Here is a 12,418-nt window from a genome sequence, read left to right as displayed (position 1 = left end):
GTGTTAATTCTTTTCCCTGTCTTCCGGTTTCACTCCATTTTGCCTCTTCCATCTTCCTCCCTGGGCAGAGCAAACTCGAGGAAGAGTATTCCCTGAAGGAGAAAGAGGCCGAAGAGCTGGCGTCCACCCTTGACCATCTGAGGAGGAGCATCAAGGACGAGAAACGTCGGAGGGCGCAGCAGGCGCTGAAGGTCAGTTTTGCTTCACTGATTATTTTGGTGCTGTCATCTGACATGTCAGCCATTTCAGTCATCGAGCAAAATTACTGATTTCTGACATGTCAGGTCACTACTCTAAGTGGGTCCAGTATAAAACAAGTAAAAAATGCGCCGAAGTTTCTTCGGCGCATTCGAGTTTTCTGTACAGAGTATAATGTTGCATGAAACTCTCAGCCACAGCCCATGAAACTCTCATCTGCAGCCCATGAAACTTTCAGCCACGGCCCGGTGATGGCCTGTATTGTTGACACCTATAGCGATGCCAGACGCACGATTATGGCTAAGTTTAACATTAAATAAAATAAAAACTACTGAGGCTAGAAGGCTGCAATTTGATATGTTTGAAGATTGGAGGGTGGGTGATCAACATACCTATTTGCAGCCCTCTAGCCTCGGTAGTTTTTGAGATCTGAGGGCGGATAGAAAAAGTGCGGACGGACAGACAAATAGCCATCTCAGTAGTTTTCTTTTACAGAAAACTAAAAGTGGATAAGTTGGTATTAATTGAAGTATTAGTGAAACTAATGAACCCAAGTGTAAAGATATTTAGTCTTTCATTTATCGATGCTGATATGAAAGTATTCTTGTCTCGGTGTGAAAAATGTGATGTTTTCATTTATCTATGTCGAAATGAAACGACCTATTTCTTGGATGTCAGGTGACTGATGTAAGTGACCCGTTATCGAGAAAGCTCATTTTTTTTTATCTTACGAATATGATAAACAGAAAACTGCATATTTCCCCCGTTCCAGATGATCCCAAAAAATTAAAGTATAATCTCAAACCTCAAAAATTAAAAGTCCCACGTTTTACATCACATTTTTTCTTCCTTTTGGAAATCGTCAACTAATCTGAATTGTATCTTTGACAAGGTCAGCGAAGGCATCGCCCTGGAAAGGGAGAGTCTGGTGACCCAACTTGACCTCCTCAGGACCATAAACACTGAGCTAAGAGATGAACATGACCAATCTGGGTCATCCACAACAAATGAACAAAGCAAGTACGTGTACTGGGGTCATCGTTCTTTTCATTCTTGATACTATATGTATATATGTTGCAGTAAGATTGTGGAACCAGGGGTTTTACGAAATCCCTGTAATTTTCAGGGAATTCGTGAAATCACCGATTCAGTTTGGTACATTTGATCCCCGAGGGGCTAGTGCTAAACACGGCTAAACAGTAATTCATCTACAATGTTTCGCCGTGTTTAGTACTAGCCCCTCAGTGATCAAATGTGATCAGATGCACTTAGGGACATTTGATCCCCGAGAGGCTAGTACTAAACACGGCAAAACAGTATGGATGAATCACTGTTTCGCCATTTTAGTACTAGCCCCTCGGGATCAAATGTCCCCAAGTGAATTGGTGATTTCACGAATTCCCCGAAAATTTCTGAAATCCCTGGTTTCACAGTCTTACTGTAACATATACAATATATATATATATATATATATATATATATATATACACACACACATATATATATATATATATATATATATATATATATATATATATATATATATATATATATATATATATATATATATATACATATACAGATATATATGTGTGTGTGACTGTGAAATATTTTCTGTTAAAACAGAATTCCATCTAATTAAAGAAGCCCATAAAAATGCCAAAAGGAAAAAAGTCAGTGCTATATATTTCGGAGAACAACTGTCTCCCTCTACAGACAGGTAATGAATGAAGCAAGAGTTACAGAAAAGCGGCATTTATACCCAGAGATCCAGAGGTCAGCCGTTACGTCACTCCAGTTGACATTTTCTCCTTAATCTTCTTAATCGCTGGTCGGAGGAAGATTTTATCTATAATATCTGAGTCCCAAGCTCCTTTTCAGAGGTTTATCGTATTTCTTTGTTTAATCAATGCTGATTTTACCATCTGGCTTTTGAACCGACAATTGCTGCTATAAATTATACGTGACAAATTCCAGTTTATTCTGTGATTATGGTTATTTATGTGGTTAAAAATAGCTAGGCTCTGTTGGCCATACCTTACTGAACGCTTCTTTTGATTTAATCTGTGGGGGAGTGATTTACCTGTAAAACCGATGTAGGATTGGTTACAGTCGAGGCAAGGGATTTCTTATACGCTTGTGTCTTTGGGGACTGGCTTTTGTTGGACATTAAGGTGAGATTTGGCTGAGGTATTTGGGTAGGTAAAACCAAAAGGGTTAAAATTTCCAAATGTCTGTGTCAATGTCTTAATCCTGTCCAGGTATGGGATTTTGATTTTATTGTTGGCGTCTCTCTAGTCTTGCTTTGAAGGGGACAGTAGAAGATTATGGTGGCTTTATGGATTGCCTTCTCAGTTATATGGTCAGGGTACTTTAAAGATTTCCTGGAAAAGGAAACTGAACTAATCCGTAAGCAGCTGTCATCTTTAAAGTACCCTGACCATATAACTGAGAAAGCGATCCATAAAGCTAACATAATCTTCTACCGTCCCCCTCAAAACAAGACTAGAGAGACCCCCAGTACTAAAATCAAATCCCACACCTGGATAGGATTAAGACGTTGACACAGACACTTGGAAACTCTAACTCTTTTGCTTTTACCTACCTAAATACCTTAGCCAAATTCCTGCTTAATGTCCAACAAAAGCCAGTCCCCAAAGACGCAGGAGTATATGAAAACCCTTGCCTCGACTGTGACCAATCCTGCATCGGTTTTCAGGTAAATCACTCCCCCAGAGATTAATACAACATAAACATTCAGTAAGTGTTACGACTCCATGAATCGTTGCAGAGTCTTTCAAACTCTAAACAATAAGGATTCAACACCAGCAACTGAAATATGGGAATAAATATAAAAAGAATCTCTCACAACACTACAACACATTTATTCACAAACCTATTTAGGAAGAAAACGGAATGTTACTACCCCTTTTGCTTTCATTCAATGTGACACTACAAAATAAATCAAAGCAGTTATAGATAGAGGGAACAGGTTGGAAGGCGGAGCAATTATATAATACTTAAATGGCGAGTTATCCTTTGTGGCTGGGGGTTCAGCTGAAGAGACGATGCTGGCGCGGTGGCTTTAGGCTTGAAGACGTCACAGAAGGACGACTGGAGCTTCAGCTGAAGAGATGAAGCAGGCACGGTGACCACAACACCAAAGACGTCACAAAAGGGAGGTCTTCAGGATGGGGCAGCAAATGTTGTTTCTCCAAGAATCCGGAGATTGTGCAATTGGAGGGCAGGCAGGGTTGGCGACTCCTCCTCGCTACAGGCAGGAAGGGCTTGGTGACTTCTCCTTCGCACAGGCAGGAAGTGCTGACTACTTCTCCTTGTCACAGACAGGAAGGGCTGACTACTCTTCGTCACTGGTATGTAGGGCTCGTTGCTTCACCTTGTCTCAGACATGGAAGGCATAGAGGCTTCTCATCACAAGCAGGAAGGGCTGCCTGCTTCTCTTTGTTTCTGGTAAGTAGGGTTTGCAACTTCACCTTGTTCCAGGCAGGGAGGGCTGGCTGCTTCTCTTTGTCTCGGGCAAGACAAGATTTTTATGGAGATAAGAATAAAAGTCATCTGAGGGGGATACTCCCGTCGGAACCTTGCTGTGTCAGACCTCTGATTGCCCTCTCTGTCTCTGTCTGCCTCTATCTGTCTTGGGCAGTCTCTTCTGGAAGCTTATATACCACTGTATGGGCGGAGCTAATGACGACAGACAATCGTCATTCCCATATAAGGAGCTTTTTATTTTCTGCATACTGATTGGTTCCTTAATAACGCCCATTTCGATCAAGCTATAGAAGTTTCTAGGACAAATTTTCTGATGCAATGTGGACTGAATATTGCACCATGCTACAAAGGCATGGAACCATGTGATTTCGTTTCCACAGGAAGGAGTTATCATTGAATCGCTAATTGTCCATGAAGCATTGACAACAGTAACTGATAGGTGATGACATCTTCGAGCAAACAGGAAGCAGTCATGTCTTGGAAAAGAGCTCAGCTATTTTTAACCACATAAATAACCATAACCACAGAGTAAACTGGAATTTGTCACATTTTCTTTATAGCAGCAATTGTTGGTTCAAAAGTCAGATGGTAGAATCAGCACTGATTAAACAAAGAAACACGATGAACCTCTCAAAAGGAGCTTGGGACTTAGATATTATGGATAAAATCTTCCTCTAACCAGCGATTAAGAAGACTGAGGGGAAATTGTCAACTAGAGTGACGTAATGGCTGACCTCTGGATCTCTGGATATAAATACTGCTTTTCTGTAACTCTTATTTCATTCATTACCTGCCTGTAGAGGGAGACAGCTGCTCTCTGAAATATACAGCATTAACTTTCTGCCTTTTGGCATTTTTATGGGATCCTTTTCATTATATATATATATATATATATATATATATATATATATATATATATATATATATATATATATATATATATATGGCAGCATGGAGGAACATGTGCTTGAGAATATCACGTTGGAAGGTGAGTGAAAACCGGGACTTTGAACAAGTACTTTCGTAGTTTATTGTACATCTTCAAGTTCACACTGAATACAAAAGAAGCTGACAGATTTACATACAAAAACAGAAGGTGGGGGCTGGGTTACTGTTTGTTTAATCTGGGCAGCATGTTCTTTAAACAAAAAAGACAGGGACAAAGAATCAAGGGATAATCCAGGGTGGAGATTAACATCCCTGGTGGAAGTAGCTTCAATGAACACAGTCTCTAGCAGATTTCTTTTCCGATGGTCGTTGACCTTGTAGATAATCGTTGCCTTATTCCAGTTCTTCGTATGGCCTCTCTTAAGCCAATGATCCACAATGCCATTATTTGATCTTAGAATTTGTAGTCCTGAATTTTTGGAAGAGGAGTTTAAGATTATTGATAAAATAGGATATTCATTATGCTACCCCCCCCAATATTTTTTAGAACTTTGTAAAAATAAGGCAAAAAAGACATATTAAAACCCAACCAGTGTTAACAAAGAACTTAAGAATGATCTCTGTTTACCATTTCATCCTGATTTAATTCCTGCAGTGCCCATTTTAAAAACTATTGATATTAACTTAGTATTTGAATATATAATAATATTTTGAGAAATAAACTAGTTAAGAATAGCCTACCCAATTCAAACAACATTGTATATAGTATTCCTTGCAAAGAATGTAATAAGATTTATATTGGTCAAACATCAAAAGGACTAAAAGTAAGAAGCTCCCAACACAAATGTGCCATTTCAAGAGGCTTATCAAATAATGGCATTGTGGATCATTGGTTTAAGACAGGCCATACGATGAACTGGGATAAGTCAACGGTTATCTGCAAGGTTAACAACCATCAGAAAAGAAATCTGCTAGAGACTGTGTTCATTGAAGCTACTTCCACCAGGAATGTTAATCTCCACCCTGGATTATCCCTTGATCCTTTGTCCCTGTCTTTCTTGTTTAAAGAACATGCTGCCCAGACTAACAAACTGTAACCCAGCCCCCACCTTCTGTTTTTGTATGTAAATCTGTCAACTTCTTTTGTATTCAGTGTGAACTTGAAAATGTAGAAAGTAATTGTTCAAAGTACCGGTTTTCACTCACCTTCCGACGTGGACTTAGTGATATATATATATATATGTGCGTGTGTGTGTGTATGTATACATATATATATATATATATATATATATATATATATATATATATATATATATATATATATATATATATATATATATAATGTGTGTATCTGGAAGGCTCTATACAAATATTTCAAACCGGCAGACGTTGTGCCAAGATGCTGGGGATGGGTCTAAGCATCTTTAGTTCAATACTTCTCTAAATATTTCTGGGATAATGTTAATGTAAGGGTTCTTTCCTTATCTGCGATCGTCTGCTTGACTGGTTTTCGTGATATATCACACAACATTCCGCTTAAATCTGACAGGAATGATTTCTTTGCGTCCAGATGGAGAACACAACTGACCCTTTTACTCCTGTTGCAGAGGCCATTAACACCCCGTACCATAAAGAGAGATAAGTCCAGCTTAGCTTATGCGTACACGTATCTGTCGAACTATGATGCTAGAAACATAAAGAGAATTAATGAGCTCTAACTCTAATTGCTATGTATAATATTTTCAGTATAAAGGTCGTGTTATAGCAGAAATTCCCACTGCATAATCAAGCAGAGGCCACAAAGAAAGGGAAAAAGTGTGGCTCCTTTTAAGATGAAAAACGTCAAGTAATTCGGGTTGGCGGGGAAACGAATGTAGTGATAGTATACCAAACCTTCGCAAAAATGGAAGAAATAGTCGCTGAACTTGGCAGTTCGAGGATTCCTTGTTCAACAAAGAGTTCGAGGACTCTTAATCTCTACGAAGAGGTGTGAGAGTTGCCACTCTGCCTCGAGCAGACGTAGATAGGACGTTCTGAGTGGACGTATAACGATTATTTTGAACACATGTATGGTTGGCTCATTCCCTTTCAATTCTCCTTTTAAAAACTGAAGCAAAAGAAATAGCAATATAGGAGTATCTGATAATATATATAGCCCAAATATTGCTCGGCCACTGAAAGAAACAAGAAGAAAAAGAATAAGAGTGACAAAGATGTTGAAGTATTTCAGTGAACACCCTTCTTGGTGCAGGACAAGAGCAGGGAAAATACAGAAAAGGAGAGGGATATGAAAATGTTTGAGGAGAAGGTGAGGAAGAACTCATCAGACTGATTTTTTTAAGCACAGAAGACGAAGAACTGGTGGAAATAAGGAGAAAAAAAAAGAATGAAGTCAAGCAAAAATAAAACTTGTTAAAAAATATTGCTTTTAGTATCCCCACATCAGATTCAATCCTGAAAAGCTTGCAATATACTCCAGAAGTCTTGTGTGAACAGCTATGGGGCACAACGAGGCCTGAGAAGCGGGCGGAGTGAGATTCTTCCACTCATGGAAGCCTCTGGCATCCATCCTTTTAGTGTCCTAAACTCTATGTCAGTCACAAGAAGATCCTTGTCAGAAAGAGAGACAACCTTTATATTTATTTAAATTCCTGTTTCATTTTTCTTTATAAGCAAAGGTCGATGGTAGCTTCTAAACAAGGACTTATGCACCATGGCAAAGAGAGAGAGGGGGAGGGGAGAAAGTATTTCTGTCAAGAACATATTAGCAATATTCCACATACGAAACTGGAAGAGTGATGAAAGTAGCCTTTCCTCATCGATATTCCCAGGCTGAAGGAAACTGGATTGCCCTTTATAACCCCAGAATCAAAGTACCGGTGGTTTCTCGCCAGAATAAACGGGAATTTCCTGGAAGAAATTTCCTTACCTAATCCACAAGTCTATTTTTTAAGGTCTGGTTAAACAAATCATTTATAACTAACTAACTTTCTTGCTGTGTTCTGTTTTTCTCGTCTTTCTGTCCACTTTCTTTTTATAACTGAGTAAAAAGGTCGTTTGAATAACAATGCATAATGCTACATTTCACATTGATTTTTTAGATTTTTTTTTTTTTTTTTGAAGAGTTAATTTTTATAAAAGAAAAAGGGGATGATGAAAAGAGAGTCCTTATAGATATTCCAAGATTGCTTAGTAATCCTGAGAACTAAAGCGTCAGTTGTTTTGTTGGTTTAGACAGAGCGTCTTTACGCCAGCTCGATCTCTTGCAAAATAGCGACTCGTAAGTGATGGTAAGATCTTGAAGTAACCTAAAGTCCTTGTGTGGACCTTTGGGTCATCCAACCAACTGAGACGAAAGATGGTTGGATGGTTTTTCGGATTAGATTTAGCCTGCCTTCAGTCACTACGGGGTCTACCCAAAACATAGGCTGTAAGTGTGCTAAGGTGATCAAGGTAATTAGAGGTCTGGAGTGGACCTTTGTGCCGGGCTAACCACCCGAGATAAAGTTAAGTATACCTTAGTTTAATCAGACCACTGAGCTGATTAACAGCTCTCCTAGGGCTAGCCCGAAGGATTAGACTTATTTTACATGGCTAAGAACCAATTGGTTACCTAGCAACGGGCCCTACAGCTTATTGTGGAATCCGAACCACATTATACCGAGAAATGAATTTCTATCACCAGAAATAAATTCCTCTCATTCTTCATTGGCCGGTCGGAGACTCGAACTCGGGCCTAGCAGAGCGCTAGCCGAGAACTCTACCAACTCGTCCAACGAGGAAAGTCGCATCCTAGATGATAGACCTGTCATCTATTCTAGGAAAGGTGCAAAAGAAAGCCAGGAGATGAGCCTTACTTGCGTGAAAATAACCGTTGGCACAAGTACGACTACGCACGCATTCATTTTCCGGATTTTTCTTTCTATTTATGATATAAATAACCATACGGCATCACAACAGTGTTTCCAAACAACGTGTCGCCTTTGACATTTTGCTTATTTTCCGAAGAATCACGGGAATGACATTGTCGTCCTGTTTAGGTGTAGAAAGTGTTCCGTTTCCTGTTTGCTGTAACTCTCGTTGTTTTCCTAGTCGTAACTTTCCCAAAGATTGACAAAAAAAAAAAAAAAACTGGCAAGACGTTGGAAATGGTTTACCTGTGGAAATGCAGTCCAGCTCTCTGTTACTTAATCCCTCATACTGACAGGTGCTTTATTCCTCTACGTTGACTTTTCATCATAATTGGTACAATGAATGTGTGTACGTGTTAGAGAGAGATGGAGGAAAAAGCTAGAATAGAGGACTCATCCTCTCCGTCTCAATCGCGTTTTCTCCTCTTTAGCAAAGCAAAGGATAGATAGGTAGAGTGATACATACATACATACAGACATACATACATACATACATACATACATACATACATACAAAGAAGGCTTAAAGGTGGATAAGGTTTACTGCTACGAAGTAAAACTCCGAACCTCAGAGACATTTTCTGCATGCTTTCAGATCGAAGTCCCTTTACCAGGAGCAGCTTACAGCCAGCGCCCCAATCCTCCCCAAAAGAAATACAGTAACCTTTGAATCCACGGCTGACATTGCAACGGAGAAACCAATCCCTCCGAAAACTCTTCCGTTGCCTGTTTACGAGGGAAAAGAAAGGTAAGGTATATACGAAACTTCAGCAATTCCCCACATCTCCTGATTCATAGTCTGTCGTGGAAATATTTTGCTTAATCATACGATAACATTCATTAACACAATCTAAGCTAAGATCAGTTACGGATAATATTTGTTTTATAACAGAAGCAATACCAATGAGCATTTAAAACTGTGAAGTATTTGTTGAGATTTTAAAAGTTATTAACCGCAATATACCTCTGATAATCTATTGTTTTTCAAAGGCATAAGAACTCAAGTGTGTAATCGTCTTTGACATTTCATATTTTGATATCGTGGGAGTTTTCAAATACACTTCAAGAAAAACTGTAAAAAAAAAAAAGCCTGATAGCTTGGCCCAGAATTTACCTTTATGAAAAGAAAAATACATAATTATTGGACTACACATTACCATAACCTTTATTAAGTAGACATTTCATCGTATGAAACCGGCTCATAATAGTGGATTTCTAATTTTTTACACAAGTTATGGCTTTGCATATCTAGCTTTTCTACCCATCTCCTTGCCTCCACACAAGAAGGATAACCGCCCATGTCTTTCTTGGTACCTTCCTTTACAATATGATAACGGCAAACTCGAGGACACAATTGTGGCTTGGACTGCCAAGGTCACAAAAATGCCCATGGGTTAGAATTATCTTAATTTTTTGCCACATTCCATAGGAAGAAGGGTCATGTTTTGTACTTATTATTATTATTATTATTATTATTATTATTATTATTATTATTATTATTATTATTATTTCATTGAACGTATTGAACAGAATGGCCACCTGAATGCCGTTGAGTTTGCCTTGTAGTTTCTCAGTCTCTCAAATCAATGAAGTTTGTTTGAGAGAGAGCCTTCTTCCGAGATATTATTATTATTATTATTATTATTATTATTATTATTATTATTATTTATTATTTCCTTTCTTTTCCTTCTCATCACCTAGTGGAAAAGCAGTGACCCCTGACTAACACCATTTAACACCCGTACAAGAGAAACTGAGTTGCTTTTCAAGGTCAAACACCTTTTTCTGCCAACAAGCAGTACCTATATCCTAACATCAAAAGAAAAACCTTCTGTAATTAGGATTTTGCCTTATTTATTCATAAAAATTAAACATCAATGTTAAAATGGGTTGTTAAAATTTACTTATCTTTTGCAGCAAAAGATAAGTAATTTTAACAGCCCATTTTAATACTAGTGTTGAATTTTCAAGAATAAATGAGGTAAACTCCTAATTATAGAAGAATTTCTATTGTGTCATGGGCAAAAAATTGTGTGTGTATTTTATAAAACAAACTACTACCCACAAGGCTCAAGCAAGTTAATTACCATTCTGTAGTAATTGGGTCAGATTTGCAAGTAATGATTTGGAGAGATCTCGGTCTTCGATTTCTACACTTTAACTAATGTTTTTTTGTTAAGTAATTTAGATATATTTTTCGCTTTAAATATCTGACTTGAGGCTGTGAAATGATACGGGAAACTAATCAAAGAAATAGGCAAAGAATAAATAGAAAGTTTACCTGTAATCTGGTTTAAGGATTTACTTAATATACATTATGTGTTGTTAGAAAGATCTTAAGAAAATTAGTTATAATAACAATCATGGATATTTTATCTTGCAGTTAAACTGGAGTGTATTTTATAACATCAATGTCCTTTTCCAAAAACAAGATTACGGTAATATGCACAGTTTTCGTTTCAAATAATGACTCACTGCATTTCAAAATGGATGGTACTCTTCCAAACTGTGTGTGACGTTCTTTGATTTCAGACCCCGAGACTTGAGATTTGATAGGGTTTCCAAGGTTCAGTGTATATTCAGATATTGCATGCAGCTACTGAAAGTGATTAAAATATCGGTTTTAGCATAGATAGAACTTATTTTACGCTAATCCCAAGTTTGACCTATATATAACATCAGGTCATTACTGAATACCTTAACGATTAATGACCGAAGTTGCTTTACATAATTACCCGAGTTCTGTGTATTATTATTATTATTATTATTATTATTATTATTATTATTATTATTATTATTATTATTATTATTATTATTATTATTTTATGTTCATTTATTTTTTATTTTTCCAGGACACTCCCGGACGAGCCTCAGTCCCCGACTGACTTCGAGTATGATGAAACTTATTTTGAGGTAAATAATTCGTTTCTTTTTCATTCCGAGTTTACTGGATGCGTAAATAGTCCATTCCTGGAAATAAACGAGGGAGATGAAGCGACAGACCTTTGACTTCATATAGGACGCGGATCTAATTTGAGAAATGAAACATTTTTACTAGAAAAAGGGCGGAAATTATACTACTGCTAAGATTATTTGTAGCGAGAGCAATAGTAATTGTCGATAGATTAGTTACAGAAGTAAAAACAAAAGCAGTAGTGATTAATTATATTCTGTAAAGAGACAAGGAAACCAACCTACGAAGACATTTCTCTTATCCTTCTAGATGTGAAGCGTGTATGTTGAATACGATTGAAGGAAAAGTTTGAAGAAATTCAGATGAAATGTTTGTGTAGCTGAAGTGAATTAAGAATATTTGAAAGAGTAAGAAATGCGTAGATACGTAGTATTTCAGTATACCTTAGTTTAACCAGACAACTGAGCTGATTAACAGCTCTCCTAGGGCTGGCCCAAAGGATTAGACTTATTTTACGTGGCTAAGAATCAATTGGTTACCTAGCAAAGGGACCTACAGCTTATTATGGAGTCCGAACCACACTATACGGAGAAATGAATTTCTATCACCAGAAATAAATTCCTCTCATTCTTCATTGGCCGGCCGGAGAATCGAACTCGGGCCTAGCACAATGCTAGCCGAGAACTCTACCGACTCGTCCAACGAAGAACTAGATACGCAGTAGTGAAAATGTTTGTGTTATAGCACAGATGAGAAGATGAATCAGTGTTTCGAGATTTTGCGATCCTATTGAAAGAGTGAATCGGAAGGATTAGGAGAGAGGGGGGGCTTCTTAGATGGCGGGAAAAGACTTACTGGAAAGGAAAGGTCATACTATCCAGGAAGCGCCAGAGTGCGCACCAGGGAAAGGCGTGGGAGTGGTGTCATGTGCATGAGAGTTCGATGCGCTGCTGATGAGTTTTCTGTAACAGTCGTGGAGGTTTTAAGCCTAAAGACG

General features: G+C 37.9%; 1 protein-coding gene across 5 annotated transcripts in view; it reads left to right on the top strand.

Moving 5' to 3' along the window:
- Positions 1–12,418, top strand: part of LOC136838813 (EF-hand calcium-binding domain-containing protein 4B-like) — a 101,070-nt gene that overhangs the window by 80,880 nt on the left and 7,772 nt on the right. For all 5 annotated transcript variants that reach the window (XM_067104466.1, XM_067104429.1, XM_067104456.1 and 2 more), the window contains exons 8-11: positions 69–191; positions 1,091–1,218; positions 9,103–9,255; positions 11,360–11,420. In XM_067104466.1, the coding sequence (XP_066960567.1) occupies positions 69–191; positions 1,091–1,218; positions 9,103–9,255; positions 11,360–11,420 (465 nt within the window). The remainder of the gene's footprint in view (positions 1–68; positions 192–1,090; positions 1,219–9,102; positions 9,256–11,359; positions 11,421–12,418) is intronic.

This window comes from Macrobrachium rosenbergii, chromosome 1 (genome assembly GCF_040412425.1).
Source record: "Macrobrachium rosenbergii isolate ZJJX-2024 chromosome 1, ASM4041242v1, whole genome shotgun sequence".
Lineage (NCBI taxonomy): Eukaryota > Metazoa > Arthropoda > Malacostraca > Decapoda > Palaemonidae > Macrobrachium > Macrobrachium rosenbergii.
This window is presented reverse-complemented; position numbering and strand designations above follow the sequence as displayed.